Genomic DNA, 20891 nt, shown 5'->3' with positions numbered 1-20891 from the left:
AATCCTTGTACCTGTAACTGGTACCATTTGGCTTTCAAAACGTGCATGGCTATTGATAATGTATGATACCTGCAGCATCTACTAATTCTCGTTTATCACGGAATGCTGCCTATTCTGGCCTTCCTCAATCCTATCAACGCATTGCATCACACATCCCTAATTCATATCTCCTTTCGTCATGATAGCATCCAATCCTAGGTCTTACCATCCTTTGTCTATTGATTTGCCAAGTTCGAACTGGATATAGGGATATGTACCCTTTGTGGATTGTGGAGGAGACGCCGGGGAGCGTGAAAGTTGTGTGGGACCTTTGGACCGGGGTGATTCTTGGGTTTGGGTTTCGTGGGTGGGGTCGTATTTGAAGGTGAGGCAGAGTTGGAACGGGAGCAGAGGCGGGAGTGGGATGATGTTGCAGCGTCGGGATGGGAAGTACATGAACGAGGGTGCGGATGCGACGTTGGGTGGGAAGGGAGAACGAAAATAAGACCTTTCTTTAGGCGCCAACTGTCCGAAGATGAGGATGATGTGGCTAGGGAAGGTGCAAGTTCGGAGGTCAGTATGGTATGGATTTGGACAATGCGTTGCCATTATTGGACATGGCACTTCGAAAGTGTTTGGCTGCCGCGCGTCCTTCTCGAGATACATGATTTTCACCCCCTTCTGCTTAGAACGATAATTTCATTTTTTGTCTCTGGAATGGTTACCCTTTGTTTGACAGGACTGGCTAAGGCCAGAGGGATCGACCTGAAACCGCATGAGTGGATGGCTGGTTATTCCATTGCTTGTTTGGGTGCGCGCTTGTGTAGTGCCTAAGGGATGTCTTTGTTTCCGCTACTCCGCGCACAGTGGGCTCGGTCCAACGCGAACCAATACTGCGAACCTTCCCAAGCGCCAAGCATGAATATTCATGATGCCATAGTGAGGTCAATCCTCATGAGTGTTGCTTTCACCTGATTCCCCCTTATTGATCTCAACCCCACTGATCATTGGAGTCCTGCGAGGTTCAACTCGCATCAGTTACTTGAATCCACATCATGCACGTCCGCTGTCCGCCTATATGCATGTCGTCACCGGTACCACACGTTTAATCAGGCAAGAAAAACCAAACGTTGCAAAATAAATATCGTATCCAAGGTGAAGAGAGATGCGAGATGCGTTGAGGGTGTGGCCGCGCGTGTGGATGGGGACCCCATCACCGCGAGTCGTTCAAAAGGGAAATCCATATCTGGCCGACGAGCGCCGTCTTGAAGGAGTCTGCCGAAAAAATGCAAGCGTCATTCACAAAATCGGCAGCGACCGTACCGGAGGCCGGCCTTATGATCGCGTACTACTAGTACTAGAGGGCGTGCTTCGCATCGCAACGACCTGCACAGCATTCACGGAAGAATGAAGGATAACGCGGAAAGTGCATTGAATGATATGTACAGTGAAGAAATGGTACATCAGAGGAATCAGCATCGGAAGTTATGTACAACGAAATTAAGTATAGTACACGAGGGGAGGGGGACGCTATGTACATGCAAGTTATGGTACAAGATGTCATCGTGTTAGGAATAAACCCATGCAGAAGAACCTCCCTGGTGTGAAGCGGTATTGGTGACAGCGTGTCATGCAGTTCGAACACAACGAACTTGCATTACGGTTACATTGTCGCAGAACAGGGACAGTGTTATATCGATTTCATGCCGAGGATACAACGGGGGAATTGAGAACGATGGGCAATAGCCCACCACGTGTTCAAAGAGGGTCATACAGGCAGATTGGGGTGGCAGGGAGGGTTCCCAAGTGTCGTGGAAATAGCAATCAGAGGCAAAGTCATTATAACAACGAACTTAGACATCGACATCGATGTGGTGAACGGAGTTCAAGGGCAGATAGTTGGAATATGGGCTGATCCTTGGGAAGACTCAGACACGACGGGTGCGGTGCAAGAAATGAAATACCCACCGAGTTGCGCTCTATTGAAATTAGAGTGATATCGAAGTTCGGAAATAGAAGAGCTGGGAGAGTCAACGATTCCAGTCTTTCCCATCCAACGAACATTCGAGGTAAACATGCGCAATGGAGACAAGAAAGTGATCAGATAACGATGGATGTTGCTTACGCTTTTACAGATTATCGAGTACATCGGTATGCCCTTGAGAGGGACCCTTACACCATTTAACGTGACACAGAGTCACTAACCACTCCCGATATTACGCAATTGGCGACGCTGAAAATTTGTCATCATCTTCCCTTTTGGGTTGTTTCCTTTTCATTACGTGCTTTCTTTTACGTCATCTCGCCTGTCCCTTCTCTCCCTTTACTTTCCTTCCACCATTTCCGCTCCCACTCGGCTCTTGTCCTTAAAGTCTCGGTTTAATCATATGCTTTTTCTTCCTCTTGCACGCGACAATGTCACGCAAAGGTGTCAACGTGTTTGGTGATGTTCCTGTGTCTGACCACAGGTATTCCATCGTCTGTCCTTGTGCACGGTAGTCCGTGAAGGCGTATGCTGCTTCCCCTGTGATTTGTCGCCATACCACCTTCTTTTTCGCTTTGCCTTTAAATAATTCCAGACTCCAAATGACTGGAAAAATTGGATTATGTTTGTCGGATGTCTGCATTCCAATTAAACACATACATATTTTTATAGCCTAAGGATATTTGCGAAACGAACTGAAAAAAAAAATAGATATATTCATGCTGGGACAGGCGAAAGGAAGCAAGGGCTGTGCAGAGTTAAGCGAAGCGCAAGCACTCTAGTACGTTACATTGTTCACGGAGACATCGTGCGAGACGGAAGATGAACGTTTGATCGGATTGGCTGTTGGAGGAGTCACGCAGAATTGATCACACCAACTCAATTGTATTATACACGTGATGTCACAGAAGAGTCAAACACGTAAGCACAAGTGGCACAAACTACGCAATTTCACTAGGTGGAGAGTGACACTGCTGTGCAGGTAATATGCCTGAACTTGCACATGGAAACCGACTGTCTTACAATTCGTGGCCTAGGGTGACGCCTTTGGCTTTTATTTCGATGTCGCCGTAGCTTTCTATCTATAGAAGCTGGTATCCTGCCTACCGTAGCTTGTGGTAGTTCAACCCATACGAAAGCGGACTGTAGAAATCGGCAACCAAGAACCGCGTACGCAGCCACAGGCATGATACATGGCATCAGGAGCCTTCCGTCAAGTGTCACAGGACTCATGTTCCTGACTTAAAGTTACATTGCACTCGCTGGAGAGCTGGTTGTCGAAACTTTATTGATGATTGCAATTGACGGGCAAGGAAGCCCCCATGTCCGATTGCCCAATGAGAAGCTTGTCTAATATGACCAATCGATGGATGTGTCCAAACTGACACAGCCGACCTCGAAGCAGGATTGTTTGAGCACTTTCATTCCTCCCCACCTGTGTACCAGCCCTCAGGCTGGCATTGCCGAGAGACACCGCTTTGCCTCACCCACTATTCGACTTTTCCCTGGCGAAATTACATGGGGGTGCAAGCGACAAATTATCCTGGCAGTTGATCAGTGACGAATCTACAGCAGTTTGTGCTCAATGCATGTGGTCTTTGAGTGTGACGCCAGTCCTGTATGGATAAATCGTTTCCCAAGGGACGGTCGCCTGCAGCGCCTGTACGACGCATCACGTTGTGGCAGCACGAGTCGCTAGGCCTTTATTATCCGTTTCTCCCCGCGGCCAACTTACGCAAGCCCCTCTTCCCAATTTTCCACCCAACGGAATGAGATCTGGCACTGGATGCCAGACCTGGCGAAGCTAGCTTGTGGGTGTGTTGAGAGGGCCTGAGTACTCGTCCCTCATCGCCTGCCTCGTGCAGGCAGCGCGCCCACTTGGAATCTGCGTTGGAGCTGTTGGGCTGGTATTGCGTTTTCAGAGAGAACTTTGTCAACCCAGTCGTCCATGGCGCCTTCACTCGTTCCTGGACGTTCCGGTCCCTTGAGTCGTTGCACCCGCACATCAACCCTTCTGTACTTTGCTGAATAACTTGGGGTCATCGTTCCTCAGCCAAGTCGCTTAGCTTCTTCCGAGTTAAATGGTATTTTCCATCCACTTCGCACCTGACTAGCGTGAGTTCTCGTGAGCTTCGTCCCATTACTGCAAAATTTGTAGCCGCACTAGAGCATGCAACCGGTTTGGTTATTATGTACGTCCACGGCGTATTCTCAAGTCGCCTCCCCTCGGTCGTTGAAGATCATGGGTCTTATGGACGTTGGGGCTTTGATCATATTCAATAATTCATAGAGCCCTTATAGTCCTAACCATTATTGCAGCTCTTGGGCAAGATGCTGAATCCCGAATAACCGGGTTACAGGCACCGCTTAAAGCATCTTGTTTCTCATGATGACACATTCGTTCTGCTCTATGGCGGATCCTACAAATCCTTAAGACAAATCATGATACGTTCCGATTACACCTTCCCCCTCGCGCGATCAGCCCTCTACCGCCTGAACCATCCCCCCGCATGCCCTATGGCAATCTGTAATCCATTCGACGCACAGTACTTCTTCTCTCGACGCCCGGCCCACGACACAGCCTTATATTTAAAACGCCCCACATTAACAATTTTCCCACTGATCGCTGTTCTATTATTAGGCCAGCTATGATGCGATCATGTGAGCCGTCCCGATCACCGTTTCTGCGTTTCTGGTTGGGAACGGCAACGGGCACCACCTCGAACCCCGGTCAATGACCTCGGCCACGTTCCCTACGTAGCTGTGACTTTCAATACAAGCGGAAGTTTTGAATTGCGTGTTCGCAGCTCGACGAGCGACCAGGCAGGTGTATGCAAGCCGGATTTGGCCTATTAGGGTCAAGGGAACTGCGCTGATTTAGGCAGGTCAGATCCAGACAGAGGCGAATCTAGCAAGGGAATTCGGGGAACGCCGCGCCCAGCAAGTAAACCCCCTAATGAGGCTCGGCCCTTAGGCTGTCCAAGGTGACTTGTTTGTGTGTTTTTTTTCTCCGGGCGGAGAGGCTGATTAGCTCTTCACGCCCCAACGATGGCAGACGAACGCGGTTGGCATCTGTTTCTTTGTCAAACTGCATTATTGATCTACTTCCGCAGTAGCCAACAGTGGGCGGAATGGTCTATCAACTCCCACAACGTCCTACACCTACCTACCAGTGCCAACCACCAGCAGTGATGAACACGACAAATCCACCACCACTCCCCCTCCATTCACCCATCATCCAGGATATCCTGCGGAGATAGCTGATATGGAGAAGGCTCAGATCGATCAGAGTGACCTCTACCCATCTCAGGAAGTCACGTATGAGAACTACTTGGAAACATTGGAGCCACCCAAGTTGCATTGGTGGAGAACGATTCCATTGGGTCTCGCCTTCATTGCTGTCGCCATCGCCTCGCAAGTTGTATTAGTCTACTCGCGCTACCGGTCAGGTAAAAACCACAGACTCTTAGGTATGAACAATCAGGCTCACTTATCCTCGCCAGGATTTGTTGTCCATCTCACTGACTTCGAACTCACCCGCGGCAAGCAGTTCGCGAAGGTGCGGCTCTACTGTTAATCCTGCATGGTGGCGACTAAAAGGGTCCTCAGTCATTTGGGCCATCTATACTTTTCGTTCCACTATTCCTCTGGTTCTCAACGTCCTATGATACTCTCAAGCTGCTCAAGGTGCTCCCACTCACTGCTAGATGCTCAATAGCGCTGATGTGCATCACAATAGCCCTACATCGACAAAGATGTGGATAAGTATGGAAAGAAAGGGTATGATTCTAGATTCGGATGGAGCTTCTACTTGTTCGCAGTTCATACTTGTTCTTGTAGCCCCGTTTCAGCTGGCCTTTTAAGTCTTAAGCAGCACCGTTGGGTGGTCTTCGCACTCTCCTGCATTTTGCTCGGCAGTGGCATTTTCCATTCCCTGGCTGGGGCGTATTTCCAGGTTATTTCCGCGCCCCGGCAGTGGGATACGACTGTGAATATCACAGGTAAAGTAGCTCTGGGGTATGACAAGCTTGTGAACCAATACATCCCGTTCGTGGATGCTGCAGGGGTGCGTGACTTCCGGATTTAGGTGTAAATTCACCAATGACAATTGATCCTACACAGTTCGTGGACACAGTTTGTGAGTTAAGATCAAACTGAGTCCGTCAACAGGCGCTGAGTTATCTCTCCAGCCCAGATCGGCGTTCTGTATTCTCCATTTACTTTCAATGATACCAATGGAAATTTTTGGGTAGTGCCTAGTTTTACCGTGGGTAATCATTATAGGCTCATCGTTGTGCTGCCTTTGATCGTTGTTGCCTTCAGCTCGCTGATTCGAATGCGATTGACCAAGGTGGAAACGTGAGCGTCGCCATGAGGGGGTTGTTAGTGCAAGCCCATTGTACCCCCGTTCCATCACCAGTAATATCGGGACCGTACGACGACAATCGCTACAATATATCGGGGACTCTTTCCAATAACTGCTCTGCAACATCCTATGCAATTTCCGACGGCACAACATGGTACAGCTGGGTGGTTCCCGCCCCTTTTGAATGTTTGCGGAGCATCGACCCTAGTAACAACCACATGGGTCCAAGTGACCCCTTTTTTTCTCCTGTGGCATTCTCTTTCTTCAAGAACAAATCGAGCGCCTCGATGATTTTCTGCTCCAGCATGATAGAGGAGCACGATGTTATTGTCGGACTCTCGGTTGACGGCCTCCCGAACATTTACGATGTCTCGGATCACGGTAACGTCTCATTCCTCAGTTGGGGCCCCAACGGGTGAGGTGTTTCAAGCCAGCGTATTCGCACTCATACTGACATGCAGTTTCAGGATAGGCTGGCAAAATCCAAATCAAGATCCTCGGGTGGAAGGCATCAAAGTTGCAGTTGGCTGGACCTTGGCTGACACTATTGCGAGGCTGGCAGGGCTTTCGGATATGGTTGGAGGCGAAATAAATGCATCGCAACAGGACACGATTCTCAGTAATGGAACCTCTGTGGCGCAATGTGCGGAGGCAGCTCTTGTGAGTGACGCAAAATAGGCTGTGTTTTACTTTCTCCGATGTCTTCATCACAGATATGGTTTCAAGCAGTCGTCGCCCCTTACACGTTCGTCGTTGGGCCATCGTTCCAAGCGAATGCTATACAATCTGTACTGGAATTCCGCCTGGTCGCTATGTACGTGTCCATTCTATGCACCTTATCGCCAGCAATGCCTCATGCGTTTGGAATGTTGCCTTTAGCAATGCTGTGGCACATACACTAACTGCCATGTGCACTATTGTTGGACTCATTCTCATCGTGCTCTATATACATCATCATGTGTGGCGCGAGAAATTATTGGCCAGTGTCACGCCTTCGGTCCCAGCGCCAGCTTCATGATTCGGGGTTCCTGGCTATACGGGACTGTTGCGGAATTTCGGCACTTCACCCACTTGCTAGTGGAGATATGCGGCAAGTGTTACGGTTCAGCCGTAAGTCCGAACGGACATAGCGAATGATAACAGACGCCACCTTGCCAGTTCCATTTATCTGTTTCGTTTCACTCATGTAGGTTCAAGTATGGCCGGACTGTTTATTTTGTTTGGCCTCCCTGTATATAAGGCGTTGACCAGCAATGACAAATTCTTCAGAGCACCACCTACTTAGCGCCGAGAGGTTCGCAAGGTCGTTTCCTGTCTGAAATTCCATCCTGGCAGTGCCAATATATCATTTCCTCCATGACTGAGGCCACAATAGAGCTGCTCTTATTTCTACATATGGCCTCAGTTGGTGGGCGCCTGCGGCTTTTAATTCCATTCATCTGGTTCGATCCCCACGCGCAGCGATTCTGCCCGTTATACTCTGGACAAACCCTCAGCTGTTAGCATATTTTTCCGCTATCATGCCTTCTGGTGACTCGGAGCAGGTAGCTGGGGACGTCTCTGGGAATGTACCAGTCGAGACGAAAGAGCAGATCTTAAAGGTTCACCACCTAGGGGGGAATGACTTTGCTGCCCACATTGTGAGAAAGTTAAGGATAATTAGTGCAGATTTTGAGCCAATGTTGGAAGGGCGTAAGGAGCAAGTGGTTGTGGTGTCCGAGATCGAAGTCACTCCAGGTAAGCTTATTCCTCTTGCGCGTCATGTTGAAAAAAAAAGTTTACCCGCCGAGGGAAGATATGTGTAACTTTTGGCGAACAATGCATGGAGGGTGTACCGCTACAATACTAGAGACGTTGAGTTTCCTTCTCAACTCCTGACCCGCCCACGAATTACTTCTAATACTTCTCGTTTTATCCCAGTGCCACATCACTTCCCGTTCCTGCGTTTATACGATCAGAAGAGTGGTTATATAGTGGTGTCTCATCCTCTCTCTCCATCAATTACTACCTACCCGCAGGACTTGGAGAGAAATTAAAAGTGATCGCCACCACCAGGGCTGGGGGAAAACGTTCCGTCACTGTTCAAGGAGAGGTGTGTTCTGCTACGATTTCTCGTTGACTCACCTGGACCGTTGATCATACATATCACTCTAGATATGGTCCAAGAATGGCCTGGTTGCTTCTTGCGTCCATGTGAAGATGGTGCCAAAAACTAAACTATGATATTTGCTACCTCAAAGATAAGGACGAAGATCATCCACACCCCATCACCTATCTCCAATTTTTCTTGTTGTCGCGTCACCAAGTTGTTCCTTCTATCTCCAAGCTTGTATCTGTTTTTGTGCACACACTTGTTTCGTCGTCTCTTTCCTTCTCCACTGGTTACGGTGCCTGTCAGGGTCAGCTTCATGCTATGCCACCTCCAATTCCATGGACAAACCATGCTAAGGCACTTTAGACCTGTCGCGATGCTGCATACAAGGTAAGTTGGTGCATACTGACTTTGAGCCCGATTACAACCGCGCCTACCCGCTGTTTTCTTTTTGGGAAATGGCTGTAATGTTGAGGCGGCATTCTGATGCCCTTTGTGCCAACGATTTTGTTGCCATGAGACAAAGCCGAGGTTTTAGATGGTTAGTCCCTTAGTTGTTGCGCCACACACCCTAAATGCAATGTGTGAACTGACAACAGTCACGGTGGTCACGGCAGATCGAGTATGGATGGTATAGGCAAGAGCTCATAACCTGTTAAAACTAAGAGCACGATATCTAATGACAGTACTGTGATATCCTGCTCACAAATATGGTCTCCCGGCGGTTCATCGATTGTCCAAAAATGGCAGCGAATGAATGCTGGGCTAAACACTTATGTAATTTCCTCAATCAGGAGATCAGCTGCTCCTTCAAATGCCTTATTCAAATGCCCTTGTGTGCACGCCGGAGGAGACGCAACGAGATAGCGTGGCAACAGTCCCGGCTAATGCCAGAACCTCTTGAATTGCAAATGAAAATGGTTGACTACTTCATGAGATCTTGATGCAAGTAGTCACGAAAAACAAGGATAACGAGGAACAAGAGGGAGAAGAGCAGAGGTTACAAAGAGCAAGGAAACAACCGAAGGTAATGAAACCTAGGAAAAAACACTGAGTAAGCAATCGGGATCCCACCCACCGAGTAACCGAAGGTCACAACACCTTCCTCTCAGCGAGACCGAAAAGCTTACCGGAAACAAGAAGCCAAACAAAAAACTTCAACAAAAAACAGCTTGTAGGCCAAAGGGAATAAGACTTAAGAAATAAAAACATCTTCAGCAGAGGTCAAGGTAAAGTGGGCTAGAGCCCAGTAGCTTAGGCAGACGAACAACACATACAGAATTTGTCCGAAGAAATCGATCCAGGAATGCAGCGGCAATTAACCTGAATCGGCATGACTGCAACCTCGGAAGGCACAGTATGCGTAAGGCCGACAGCGGGTACGGCGCATAAGATGAAACATCACCGGGGATTGTGCCAGATGCGGAAGAAAAACAGAGAGCGCGTTTTTAGACTGACCACACACAAGTCTAATTTAATCTCGTACCTCCATTAAATAACAATTATTTCACACAACTAATCACGACAGTAATTAGTGACTGGAATGGGTTGCGTTTTTGCAGCGCTGATGGGATATTGCAGATGTTCACCATTTCTGAGTCGCACGCTCCCCCTAACAAGTTCGTTGTCTCGTTTCCTGCTACCGCTTGGCTTCCTTCGGATCTGTCTTCATAATGTCAAATCATGAACAATTGGGCCACCGCAATCGTAACTGCTGTGTTTCTCAACACTTGCAGCAGATCACATAACGTTTTTGATCTACTTCCTGTTCAAGGTAGCTCAAACACGTCAACAACTTCATGTTCCTCGCGGCACTAATTTCATCATCGCTCAATGTGTGAGAACGAATTCGGAACTCCTAGGCGACTCTACTATGGGCCTCCCTTCTCAAAGCCAAAATGTCCGACCTGTCCACCCATCTATCTGCACTACGTCATCTGTTCCCTGTCCCATTAACCATTCGAAGCTATCTTAACTGGCAGCCACCTCCCAAATGCCCTTTACCATCAGTCATATGAGTGCAAGAGCCGTCAGTGTAATCAAGTCGACTGATCCATCAAAAAAGGATACATACATACCTTCCCCCTCATTTCCACAATCAGGCTTCGCTTCGTTCTATACATTTTCACCCCACCACCAACTGTGGATATTGCGAATCTTCTCATTTGCCCGTTTACACTTGCCAAAAAAAAAAAGTAAACAAGGACCCGAACATAAGAAGTAGAAAAAAAACTATGCCAAAATCAGCTAATTTGCTTGTGATAATCATACTTCTCGGATTCGTTCTTCCCAGGACGAAGAGAAATGGTCGCCTACTTGTTGACAGCGGAATAATAAACAGGCATCTTATACTTATAGGCTGATCCCCCTTACTGCTGGCACATACTTTTCTTTCGACCTTCTCTAGATCTCACACTCTCAAAGTCGGATCCGCCGAATCCAAATGCGAACATCCACCCGCTTGGTACGTACCCCTATCAGATCATCAAGAGGGTGTGGGATAGGGTGAAAACGGCTGTAGTAATCATGACTCAGGAAACACTTGTTATTTAATGGAGGTACGAGATTAAATTAGGCTTGTGCACACTCAGTCTAAACGCACTCATTGGTCTCTTTTCGCGTGTGGCATTTTTCCCGGTGGTGTTTAATCTTATGCGCCGTACCCGCTGTCGGCCTTATGCATACTGTGCCTTCTGAGGTTACAGTCATGCCGATTCAGGTTTTTGCCACTGCATTCCTGGGTCGATTCTTCCGGACAATCTCATCCATGAGTTTCGTCCGCCTATGCTACAGGGCTCTGGCCCTCTTATACCTTTCCTCTGCTGAAGGCGTGTTCTTTCTTAGTCTTTTCTTTTGTCCTGTATGCTGTTTTTTGATGAAGACATTCCTTCGTCTTCCTTGCTTCCGGTAAGCCTTTCGGTCTCGCCGAGGGGGAGGTGTTGTGACCTTCGGTTACTCTCGGTGGGTGGGATCCCGATTGCTTACTTAGGTTTTTCTAGGTTTCCTTTTTTCGGTTGTTTCCTTGCTCGCTGTAACTTCTGTCTTTCTTTCCTTATTGCTCGTTGTCCTTGTCGTTTGCGAAACCCTCCTCCTTCCCCGGTCTCCTCCCTATTGTAAATTAACCGGGTCGCCTTCAATTCCAGAGGTTCTGGCATTTGCCGGGACAGTTGCCCCACTAATCGCTTGAGTCTCCTGCATGCACACAAGAATGAGATACAATGCATTTGACCAACTCCGCTGGAAACAACGTATACCAAATTAGGCAAGTAGAGGGCTTTGTTTATGATATCCTGTCAAGGTCCCCAACTTCAACTGCGGTGAGTGCTCGACGTAATATGACAGAGAATCTTTTAGAATATTCGTTAATTATCTTTCTCTCCCCTATATTACGGTGAATCGCTCAGACAAGTTGCCATATGTGGGGGCACACACTCCAACACTATATTTGTGATCGAACGCATTGTTCTCCAACATGTTTTTCTGGGCGGAGAGGGTGATTAGGTCTGCACGCCCAACGATGGCAGACGAACGCGGTGAGCGTCTGTTTCATTGTTAAACCTTTGCAAATGCATTATTGATCCACTTCAGTTCCACTTCAATAGGGGGGGGATGGTCTATCAACTCCAACAAAGTCCTACACCCACCTACGAGTGCCAACATCTCAGTGGGGTGCAGCGGTGAGCACGACGAATCCACCACCGCTGCCCCTCCATTTACCCATCATCCAGGATATCCTATGGAGATAGCTGATATGGGGAAGGCTCAAATTGATCAGAGCGACCTCTACCCATCTCAGGAAGCCATGTATAAGAACGCCATTGAAACGTTACTAGTGGAGCCACCCAAGTTACATTGATGGAGAACAATTCCGTTGGGTCTCGCAAGTTGTATTGTTTTACTCGTGCCGCGGGTCAGGTAAAACCCTGGGTATGAATAGTCAGGCTCACTTATCCTCGCTAGGATTTAGTGCCCATCTCACTGACTTCGAAGTCGCCCTTGGCGTGCAATTCGCGAAGGTACAGCTCTACTACTAATCGTGCGTGGTAGCGATTGAAAGGGAGTCCTCAGTCCTTTGGGCCATCTATACTTTTCGTTCCACTATTCTTATAGTTCTCATGTCCTATGATGTTCTCAAGCTGCTCAAGGTGCTCCCAATCTCTCCTGGTTGTTCAATGACGCTGATGTTATCACAATAGCCCTATATCGGCACCGAGAAAGATATGGATAAGTACGGAAAGAAAGGGTATGATTCTGGATTCGGATGGGCTTTACTTGTTCGCAGTTCATAGTGGTTCTTGTAGCCCAGCTTCAGCTGGCATTCTAAGTCTTAAGCGGCACCATTGGGTGGTCTTCGCACTCTCCAGCATCTCGCTCGGCAGTGGCATTTTCCATTCCCTGGCTGGGGCGTATTTCCAGGTTACTTCCACATCCCGGCAGTGGGACGCGACTGTGAATATCGCAGGTAAACCGGCTCTGGGCTATGACAAGCTTGTGAACCAATACATCCCGTTCGTGGATGCTGCAGGGGTGCGTGACTTCCGGATTTAGGTGTAAATTCACCAATGACAATCGGTCCTACACAGTTCGTGGACATGGTTTGTGAGTTAAGGTCAGACTGAGTCTGTCAACAGGCGCTAAGTTATCTCTCCAGCCCAGATCGGCGTCATGTACTCTCCATATACCTTCAACGATACCAATGGGTGGTTCCTAGTTTTACCGTCACGGTGGGTAACTATTATGGGCTCATCGCTGTGCTGCCTCTGATCGTTGTTACCTTCAGCCCACTGTACCCCCGTTCCCATTCCATCACCAGTAATATCGGGTCCGTATGACGACAATCGCTACAATATATCGGGGACTCTTTCCAATAACTGCTCTGCAACATCCTATGCAATTTACGACGGCACAACATGGTACAGCTGGGTGGTTCCCGCCCTTTTTGAATGTGTGCGGAGCATCGACCCTAGTAACAACCACATGGGTCCAAGTGACCCGTTTTTCTTTCCTGTGGCATTCTCTTCAGGAATATATGTAGAATTCTTGGTATTATGGTGTTCGCTATGACCAACTCACATTTGGTGATGTTGAGTCATGTGGCGTTTAGATTTACACCTATTGCCTTTCTTGGTGGCGTCCGTGCCAAAGTCAGTGCGCATTCATACACTGAGAAAAAAAATTCCATGAGAAAATCCTCCGTGAAGTAGGATTAAAGTCCCACTGAGATACAGGATTTTGTCTAAATTTTCCATGTTGGAAAAATCCTGCTGCCGTACATGATTGTGACCAGAATCCTGTCAAAAAGTCCTGCTGAATAACAGGGAATAATCCTTTTATCATGTAATTATCCGTAATAATATCCTAGGAAATCATGCTCAAAAGCGGGTCAAATCTTGTCTTATGTCTGACTGGATGAAGGATTATATATTGACTAGTCGACACGATGATATGGGACAATATGACTGGAGCGCCGCAAAAACATAATGAAATGACAATCAAAAGTGAGGGGTCATAAAGTTGTTGCAGTGTCAGGAACTTGAACAGCGAAAAAGTTGAGGCGAACAATGGGGGGTCAAGAGTGCCGTGAGCGTTGTTGGAGAAAAGCATAGGGGTGAGGTTCAGGGCGACATATTATACTGCGGTTTGCCTAGCACCGTTACTAGTGAGAAGTGCATGGTGAGATGTTAAGCACTCACCTGTACATGTTGGATTATGAGTCTTGTCACCGTTCAGGCAACATGTCCCATGCACAGCGCTAGCGTGCAACATCCCAAACATGCGACACTGCCTTCCCAATTGGTCCGTGCACCAATCACCTTGTAGCATGGCCTAGATACAAAAAGCGCCATAGTTAAATGCAATAATAGTCAACTTTGGTACTTACTTTAGTCCCTTGTTATCTCGCGAGTGCAGCCGCTGATCACCACAGTCTACTCATAACAACAGTACGTGGTAAGAATGTACCCAGTAATGGTTGGCCACCTTGCGATTTCTTGCCAATGCCCTAGTACCAGTGACAGGTTTTGAGATCGAAGCGACAAGTTGGGGGAACCTGATGGTATCTGACCTGAAGGTCATCAGATTTGATAATATGAGAGGGCTTACGCACATTATGGTCAATCTCAGAGCCGCATGGCATTGGAATCGGCCCTGGACACATTTCTTTGACTCTAGTTGGTTTTTGAAGACAAAAAAACAGTTTAAGTAACTCCTTACACGTGTTAACTTCTGCCAGGAGCTCTACCCATATTATGAAGATGGCACAGTCATGGCACGAATGTGAACCACACATAAGTGCATTGTTCCAAGAGAAAGGGCACACCTTCATGTGCCGCTTCTAGGCTCCCCTGCCCCCGATCAATTGCTCGCTTCTGGCTAGATTGAGGCATGGTAAGTGAGTTGTGTTCACGGAGAGTGAGATTGGGATTGAAGTAACCCGAGGGCCAACATAAACAACACCAAACACACCGACACAACGCGTCGAAGTCCCAACTCCCTCAGTTGCAACATCCCATTACTATTGGGCCTCTGCTACTCTGCTTCCAGCATTTACATCTATTAATAGGCCCAAACTAAGGCCTCCATCATTCCTATGGACGACAGCTTCTCTGGAATGCCACAACTCGTAGATGCCCGCTAGCATTTTTGTATTCCCCTAAGTCCAACCCGAGGCGCCCTTTTGGCTCGTGGCCTCATGATTGTTGTGAAGTGATTTTGCGGTGAGTTGCTATATCTTTTGGAAGACCTTCTGGGCGCTTCGGGCTCGATCGATGAGGAGTGGAGTCTGTGACGATGGGGCTTCTTCGTGCAGTCCCTTTGCATTGATGTGAATGGATCTTGAGGGTTGGATGCGCGAGTTTTGGTTAATTGGTCGATTTTAGGTGCGTTCACGTTGTTGTTTCTGGCTTTCGTCTCCCACCTGAGTCGCCATTCTGACGTTCTGTGACGCCCTTAGATTCATTTCCTACACCCCATTTCCCCTTGTCATCGATTTCCACCCCGACATGTTTGCTACTTCCTGTTTCGAAAAAATCAACATCGCATTCCTTCGACAACTTGCACTATCTTTTTGGGGGGTTTCAGGGACATGAGCGTGAAGAGCCGAAGAGAAATGAGGCTTGGCCTCCTTCCAAAGTCAACGTTGATATCAAAATGCGCTGTAATCGCAAAACCAGACATGATGTAATTTCTGAACTAGCATATTTAAAAACAGTTTCATACGTCGAGGTTGTGGATCTAGATGCTGCGTGTACCGTTGTTGGTCGACTCAGGGTTGGGGAGGTGGATCCATGTGGGCAGTTGTAGATCGCAGCGGATCCTTGAATATATGTCATAACATGCATTACAAGATAGTAATATTATGGCTGAAAATTATAGCGTATACAAGTTTTGATGATAAAATCCTCCTTGTGCAGGATTTTAGATAGCCTGGAACCGCAATCCTGTCATGCAGCAAGATCGACGGAAAATCCTGTCACGGAGAATCCTACCCCTTGCCAAGATTTTCTACGAAATCCTCACGTCCGCATGATTTTGTCATGGAATCTTTTTCCTCAGTGCATAGCGCCTGACTATAAAAGAACAATTTTTCACAACCCAACCTTTCCTCAGTTCACGTACAACGGGACTGAGGTATGTTGGTTATCTCTTGTTCATCATTGATAAAACGTGTATCTAATATTCGTACACCAGCGACAACATCGCTAGGTGATTATTCTAATATACTTTTAGTTCACGTACAACGGGACTGAGCGACAACATCGCTAGTCCGACATTTCGTCTTATAATATATCGAGCGCCTCGATGGTTTTCTGCTACAGCATGATAGAGGAGCACGATGTTGTTGCCGGACTCTCGCTTGACGGTGACATCCCGGTTCTTTACGATGTCTCGGATCACGGTAACGTCTCATTCCTCAGTTGGGGCCCTAACGGGTGAGATCCCCGGGTGGAAGGCATCAAAGTCGCAGTTGGCTGGACTTTGGCTGACACTATTACGAAGCTGGCAGGGCTTTCGGATACGATTGGAGCCAAAATAAATACATTACAACAGGACACAATTCTCAGTAATGGAACCTCTGTGGTGCGATATGCCGAGGAGGCTGTTGTGAGTGACGCGAAATGCACCGTGTTTTACGTTCTCCGATGTCTTCATTACAGAGATTGTTTCAAGCAGTCGCTGCCCCTTCCACGTTTGTCGTTGGGCCACCGTTCCAAGCAACTGCCACACGATCTGTGCTGACATACCGCCTGACCGCCGAGTACGTGTTCATTACATGTATCTTATCGCCAGCAGTGCCTCACGCGTTTGGGATCTTGCCTCAGCAATGCTGTGGCACATACACTAACCGTCATGTGCGCAGTCGGACCCATGTCGCGCTCTATCACATGTGGCGCAAGAAATTATTGGCCTCAGCGCTGGCTTCGTAATTCGAAGTTCCCTGCTATATGGAATTGTTGCGGAATTTTGGCACTTCACTAACGTGCCAATGGAGATACGCGGCAAGCGTGGAGTCGCTGAAATTTTATCCCACCCTCATGAATTAAACTGTATGTCACTTACCCGTGCCAGTACTTACATCTCTTTTCTGCATTTTTATTTCCTCCATGACTGAACCCACAACCTGCTTGAATGCCGCTAAGGGGATGCTCCATATGGCCTCAGTTATTGGCGCTACGGTTTTCAATCACATTCATCCGATTTATTCCCCACGCAAGCGATTCTGCCGGTTATACGGTAACTAAATACTCTTGATAAGCTCTCAGCTGCTAGCATACTTTCCCGTTATCATGCCTTCTGGTGACTTGAAGCAAGCAGCTAGGGACGTCGCTGGGAGTGTACCAGTCGAGACGAAAGAACAGATCTTAAAACTCCACCAGGCAGGAGGGAATGGCTTTGCTGCCCACGTTGTGAGAAAGTTGAGGATAATTAGCGCAGATTTTGAACCAATGTTGGAAGGGCGTAGGGAGCAAGTGGTCGTGGTGTCCGAGATCGAGGTCACTCCGGGTAAGTCTATTTTGCTCCTTGCACGTCACGCACCGATTGAAAAAAAAAATAACCCACCGAGGGAAGATATGTGTAATGGTTGGTGGATAATGCATGGAGGGTGCGCCGCTACGATACTAGACGCGTTGAGTTTCCCTTATTGCCTTCTCCCAACTCGCCCATCATACCGAATTGCTTCTAATACTTAACCCCAGCGCCACATCGCTTCCTGTTCCTGCATTTATACGATCAGAAGAGTGGCTATATAGTGGCGTCTCATCTTCTCTCTCCGTCAATTACTACCTACCCGCAGGGCTTGGAGAGAGATTAAAAGTGATCGCCACCACTAGGGCCGGAGGAAAACGTTCTGTCACTGTTCAAGGAGAGGTGTGTTCTGCTTACAATTTCTTGTTGACCCACCTGGATCGTTGATCGTATTACTCCAGATATGGTCCAAGAAAGGTCTGGTTGCTTCTTGTGTGCATGTGAAGATGGTGCCAAGAACCAAACTATAATGTTCGTACCTCAGAGGTAGGGACGGAAATCATCCTGCACGCGAATCTACAGTTGTGGATAGGCAAACTCGCGAGAAACATGATATCCTCGCACCTGGAAGAACGAATGGAAACGTGATGAAATGATGTATCTTCGTTACAAAAAAAATCTATTACGAGGCTTTGGTCTGCTGTGAGTATACTTGTTATGTGAGCGATCACCGCTTACAGTCGCCCTCGTGCGAAGGCACTGCCTGCTTGACCCCCAGACACAACCGTGTCTTGGTTGAATATGGCCGTCTCCATTTCACTGTTGTTCGCATCGCTGGTCGTCATGAGGGCTCGCTCGTGTGCTCTAATCGCACTGTCCATCGCAAGGGAACTAACAGTTGTCAATAAACTGTTCGTGAACTTAGACACAGGGCGGTCGCGCATGTTATGAACAACCTTGCAATAACGTGACGCGGCGGAGCGCATTCAATGAAGTTGATGGAGCGACGGCAGTATGGCGGTCTTATTTTGCACTTCTTGTTTACTGAAATGCTTACATGCGTGTGCACGCGTTGATCGAGTAGTACCGAGGACGATTGCTTACCCGCACCAACGAACATTAGCTGGCGAGAGATCCTCTTGTATCTACCTTCCTTCTATCGAGTCATCCAGCAGTGAGCTTCTATGTAGTTAGGGACTGATTCTACGCATGTTGAGTAAATGGCCTGTACATCTCGTCCAAGGAGCCCAGAAACCGCACTGCTACGGGTTGTGTGAAAATCATGCAGCTTGTAGGGCTAGGGCTTCTCAGGATAGGAACATTCCGATGTCCCTTCCTTTGCCTAACATATATATCCCCATTATACCTTATGGCTTTAACATCCATTCTGTTCATTCATTTTCCCCTCGAGTTAACTTCCACCTCTCCAGAATATCTTCCACTCTTTTCACCTTCCCATCGTTACCCGTTCCAGGCTCGATAATTCTGTCCGTTCTCGTGCCGATACGAATATCCGTTGCGACACGCGATACACCTTGGGCATGAACGACTTGGTGACAGGCGTGGATTGCGGCGGAGACTTCGTCCCAAGGTCCTTCTGCCATACGACAGATAAGTGGAACCGGGTTTCAGGTGAATCGACCCAGGGACGAAGGGAAAGAGAGACGTGTGAGTTTAAGGAGTGAAGATAATCGACCGGCATGGACGTACCCAGGTTCGTTCCATACCCGCTGAGTAGCATTTCGAATCAAATTGCGGAAGATTCAAGACGAGTTTGGTATGTCATCGCTCACTGCATCTGTAGACACAGTCGCCCATGCGCGAATTAATTTATGGGCCTTAATTTCTAGTTGCAATCACACGCTCATAAATCTATCTACCTTATACTGAAGCCCAGACTGCTCCAGAACGACCTGACACTGAGGAGGTAACAAGCAAGCCCGTGAGATCGGTGCTCCAGAGACACTGCTGAAACGGCAGGAGATGCCATACTTTTGCGATGTACTCGGCAACAGACGCCTCCCCCGTTCCAATTGGAATCAAACAGAAATCTGTGATCATTGAAATCGGATTGAAGTTTGACAGATTTGTTCCCAAGAGACACGCATCGAATGTAATCGTTGATGATTGTTAGCCTTTTCAGCAGTTAGAAAGCAACGTGTAGAGCTCACCAGCAACAGCGTACAACACGTCTCGCTTTCCCTTCTGCTCGGGAGACGTTGTAGCCGCCATAACCACTAGTGGAGAAACCTAGGAAACCCGATCAACCTTCGAAGCATGTCACCGCCACCGCTTCGATGGAATGCATTGCCAAACAGAGCATAGACACTGAGGCCGGTAACAATCAGTCGGGCAAAGCCAGGCGGCACGCTTGAAAAGAATCGCTCGCGCATACAAACTTGATTGCAAAACTCCAATAACATGTACAAGTACTAGAATAAGCCAAATATTATGACAAATGGAAGTAGGGAGAACGACTGTCCGGGTTCGAGTGATGAGGATACACCGCGCTTCAAAATCATTGTAATAAACCTACAGATCTATAAAACAAGATTTTACTTCGCCTGCGACGAAGAGAACTTGGTAACACTGAGAAGACCGTGGCATCAACGAGTGACATAAGACAGCAGTAATGAAAACATACGATTTTGTACCCCTAGAAACCCCCTAGTCAGCATTTTGACCAGCCTACAGAGGAACCAAGACTTACTCAGAGATAGCGTGTTTAGCAAGTTCACCAGGAAGGATCAGGCGAACAGCAGTCTGGATCTCGCGCGACGAGATCGTGCTCTTCTTGCTGTAGGAAGCAAGCTCTGGAGAGTAATGAATGTGAACGGAGTATAAGATATGTGACGAGGTTGACGCACTGGAAGCCTCAGATGCGATGCGCTCAAAGATATCATTCACGAAGGAGTTAAGGATGGCCATAGCCTTGTTGGAGATACCAGTGTCGGGATGCACCTGCTTAAGAACTATGACAGACACACGGTAAACAGGGCGCCTGGAGCCCAAACACGAAGGGAATACTCACCTTTGTAGATGTAAGAAGAGTATGTCTCCTTCCTCGCCTTCTTGCGTTTAGGCTTTTTGTCACCATCGGCTGAGGGTGCAGATTTCTTCGCTACGGTCGACTTCTTCGCACTGTCGGTAGCTGTCGGTGATGAATCAGAACATTAATAACGCGTCTTAGAGGCCAGAGTTGGAGTTGGACACAGAAGGCCCTTACTTTTCGAAGCGGGAGCTTTACCAGCGGTAGATGCAGGCTTCTTGTCAGCGACAGCTTTCCCTCCAGCCATTGATAATAGATGCGAATCGGCGAGTTGGAGGTGAGAGTGGGGGCAAAGTGATGGTGTGGAAGAGAGCGTTTTGCGAATCTGAAAGCAAGCGCGAACCTTTTGTATCTGGATGGCTTGGTTACGTCAGCCAACGGTCCCGGTAGCAAACTTGGACTTAGTCAAAACAAAACAATAACAGATGTCAACAAACAGCCAGGGCCTGATCAT

General features: G+C 47.9%; 11 protein-coding genes across 11 annotated transcripts; 6 read left to right on the top strand and 5 right to left on the bottom strand.

Annotated features, from left to right (window-relative positions):
- Positions 1-32: 32 nt before the first annotated feature.
- EI90DRAFT_3029049 (uncharacterized protein) lies at positions 33-761 on the bottom strand. Its single transcript, XM_039058094.1, has 2 exons — positions 383-761; positions 33-326 (listed from the first exon to the last, which is right to left on the bottom strand). Exons 1-2 carry the CDS (start codon positions 643-645, stop codon positions 134-136), a joined length of 456 nt encoding a protein of 151 aa, XP_038924165.1. The 5' UTR covers positions 646-761; the 3' UTR covers positions 33-133.
- Positions 762-1386: 625 nt separating this feature from the next.
- EI90DRAFT_3029044 (uncharacterized protein) lies at positions 1387-2062 on the top strand. The gene is given in 3 exon segments (XM_039058093.1): positions 1387-1711; positions 1715-1733; positions 1756-2062. The coding sequence occupies 2 exon segments, from the start codon at positions 1715-1717 to the stop codon at positions 1974-1976; spliced, it is 240 nt and encodes a 79-aa protein (XP_038924164.1). The 5' UTR covers positions 1387-1711; the 3' UTR covers positions 1977-2062.
- A 2949-nt stretch (positions 2063-5011) lies between these two features.
- On the top strand, positions 5012-7347 carry EI90DRAFT_3115027 (uncharacterized protein; the record flags this gene model as incomplete). Its single annotated transcript, XM_039062741.1, has 12 exons — positions 5012-5027; positions 5080-5412; positions 5467-5522; positions 5573-5650; positions 5703-5743; positions 5804-6029; positions 6086-6101; positions 6154-6230; positions 6287-6744; positions 6797-6989; positions 7043-7143; positions 7209-7347. 12 exons carry the CDS (start codon positions 5012-5014, stop codon positions 7345-7347), a joined length of 1734 nt encoding a protein of 577 aa, XP_038924163.1.
- A 37-nt stretch (positions 7348-7384) lies between these two features.
- EI90DRAFT_3029036 (HotDog domain-containing protein) lies at positions 7385-8907 on the top strand. Its single transcript, XM_039058092.1, has 5 exons — positions 7385-8066; positions 8125-8182; positions 8250-8421; positions 8484-8800; positions 8859-8907. The coding sequence occupies exons 1-4, from the start codon at positions 7850-7852 to the stop codon at positions 8550-8552; spliced, it is 516 nt and encodes a 171-aa protein (XP_038924162.1). The 5' UTR covers positions 7385-7849; the 3' UTR covers positions 8553-8800; positions 8859-8907.
- A 2182-nt stretch (positions 8908-11089) lies between these two features.
- On the bottom strand, positions 11090-11645 carry EI90DRAFT_3029031 (uncharacterized protein; the record flags this gene model as incomplete). Its single annotated transcript, XM_039058091.1, has 3 exons — positions 11090-11188; positions 11209-11314; positions 11407-11645. 2 exons carry the CDS (start codon positions 11643-11645, stop codon positions 11209-11211), a joined length of 345 nt encoding a protein of 114 aa, XP_038924161.1. The 3' UTR covers positions 11090-11188.
- A 293-nt stretch (positions 11646-11938) lies between these two features.
- EI90DRAFT_3115025 (uncharacterized protein) lies at positions 11939-12277 on the top strand (the record flags this gene model as incomplete). The annotated part of the gene is made up of 2 exons (XM_039062740.1): positions 11939-11954; positions 12024-12277. 2 exons carry the CDS (start codon positions 11939-11941, stop codon positions 12275-12277), a joined length of 270 nt encoding a protein of 89 aa, XP_038924160.1.
- A 259-nt stretch (positions 12278-12536) lies between these two features.
- Positions 12537-13237, top strand: EI90DRAFT_3115024 (uncharacterized protein; the record flags this gene model as incomplete). The annotated part of the gene is made up of 6 exons (XM_039062739.1): positions 12537-12566; positions 12618-12664; positions 12723-12948; positions 13005-13020; positions 13073-13149; positions 13202-13237. 6 exons carry the CDS (start codon positions 12537-12539, stop codon positions 13235-13237), a joined length of 432 nt encoding a protein of 143 aa, XP_038924159.1.
- Positions 13238-14147: 910 nt separating this feature from the next.
- Positions 14148-14807, bottom strand: EI90DRAFT_3011030 (uncharacterized protein; the record flags this gene model as incomplete). The annotated part of the gene is made up of 5 exons (XM_039056432.1): positions 14148-14247; positions 14303-14334; positions 14383-14485; positions 14528-14588; positions 14741-14807. The coding sequence occupies 5 exons, from the start codon at positions 14805-14807 to the stop codon at positions 14148-14150; spliced, it is 363 nt and encodes a 120-aa protein (XP_038924158.1).
- Positions 14808-16221: 1414 nt separating this feature from the next.
- Positions 16222-18100, top strand: EI90DRAFT_3284681 (uncharacterized protein; the record flags this gene model as incomplete). Its single annotated transcript, XM_039066936.1, has 9 exons — positions 16222-16352; positions 16485-16524; positions 16578-16678; positions 16855-16967; positions 17061-17154; positions 17177-17424; positions 17491-17548; positions 17619-17790; positions 17850-18100. 9 exons carry the CDS (start codon positions 16222-16224, stop codon positions 17916-17918), a joined length of 1026 nt encoding a protein of 341 aa, XP_038924157.1. The 3' UTR covers positions 17919-18100.
- Positions 18101-18779: 679 nt separating this feature from the next.
- Positions 18780-19449, bottom strand: EI90DRAFT_2902242 (uncharacterized protein; the record flags this gene model as incomplete). Its single annotated transcript, XM_039054085.1, has 4 exons — positions 18780-18985; positions 19099-19118; positions 19249-19307; positions 19381-19449. 4 exons carry the CDS (start codon positions 19447-19449, stop codon positions 18780-18782), a joined length of 354 nt encoding a protein of 117 aa, XP_038924156.1.
- Positions 19450-19754: 305 nt separating this feature from the next.
- On the bottom strand, positions 19755-20772 carry EI90DRAFT_3029004 (histone-fold-containing protein). Its single transcript, XM_039058090.1, has 7 exons — positions 20615-20772; positions 20420-20539; positions 20256-20360; positions 20099-20201; positions 20033-20044; positions 19925-19977; positions 19755-19865 (listed from the first exon to the last, which is right to left on the bottom strand). Exons 1-6 carry the CDS (start codon positions 20682-20684, stop codon positions 19944-19946), a joined length of 444 nt encoding a protein of 147 aa, XP_038924155.1. The 5' UTR covers positions 20685-20772; the 3' UTR covers positions 19755-19865; positions 19925-19943.
- Between the last annotated feature and the right edge of the window lie 119 nt (positions 20773-20891).

Source organism: Cantharellus anzutake (genome assembly GCF_015039405.1).
Source record: "Cantharellus anzutake strain C23 chromosome Unknown EI90scaffold_1, whole genome shotgun sequence".
Lineage (NCBI taxonomy): Eukaryota > Fungi > Basidiomycota > Agaricomycetes > Cantharellales > Hydnaceae > Cantharellus > Cantharellus anzutake.
The sequence above is the reverse complement of the archived record's forward strand: the minus strand, read 5'-3'. Positions and strand labels throughout refer to the sequence as shown.

What these genes read in the sequence shown, in the direction of transcription:
- EI90DRAFT_3029049 (XM_039058094.1), bottom strand. Translation starts at nt 645, where the DNA reads ATGTATCTCGAGAAGGACGCGCGGCAGCCAAACACTTTCGAAGTGCCA. An exon ending in CCACTCCCGCCTCTGCTCCC is followed by an intron (nt 327 to 382) that starts GTTCCAACTCTG and finishes CCCAAACCCAAG; the next exon opens with AATCACCCCGGTCCAAAGGT.
- EI90DRAFT_3029004 (XM_039058090.1), bottom strand. Translation starts at nt 20,684, where the DNA reads ATGGCTGGAGGGAAAGCTGTCGCTGACAAGAAGCCTGCATCTACCGCT. An exon ending in CTCTTCTTACATCTACAAAG is followed by an intron (nt 20,361 to 20,419) that starts GTGAGTATTCCC and finishes TGTCTGTCATAG; the next exon opens with TTCTTAAGCAGGTGCATCCC. An exon ending in CATCGCATCTGAGGCTTCCA is followed by an intron (nt 20,202 to 20,255) that starts GTGCGTCAACCT and finishes ATTACTCTCCAG; the next exon opens with AGCTTGCTTCCTACAGCAAG.
- EI90DRAFT_3029036 (XM_039058092.1), top strand. Translation starts at nt 7,850, where the DNA reads ATGCCTTCTGGTGACTCGGAGCAGGTAGCTGGGGACGTCTCTGGGAAT. An exon ending in CGAGATCGAAGTCACTCCAG is followed by an intron (nt 8,067 to 8,124) that starts GTAAGCTTATTC and finishes CGCCGAGGGAAG; the next exon opens with ATATGTGTAACTTTTGGCGA. An exon ending in CCGTCACTGTTCAAGGAGAG is followed by an intron (nt 8,422 to 8,483) that starts GTGTGTTCTGCT and finishes ATATCACTCTAG; the next exon opens with ATATGGTCCAAGAATGGCCT.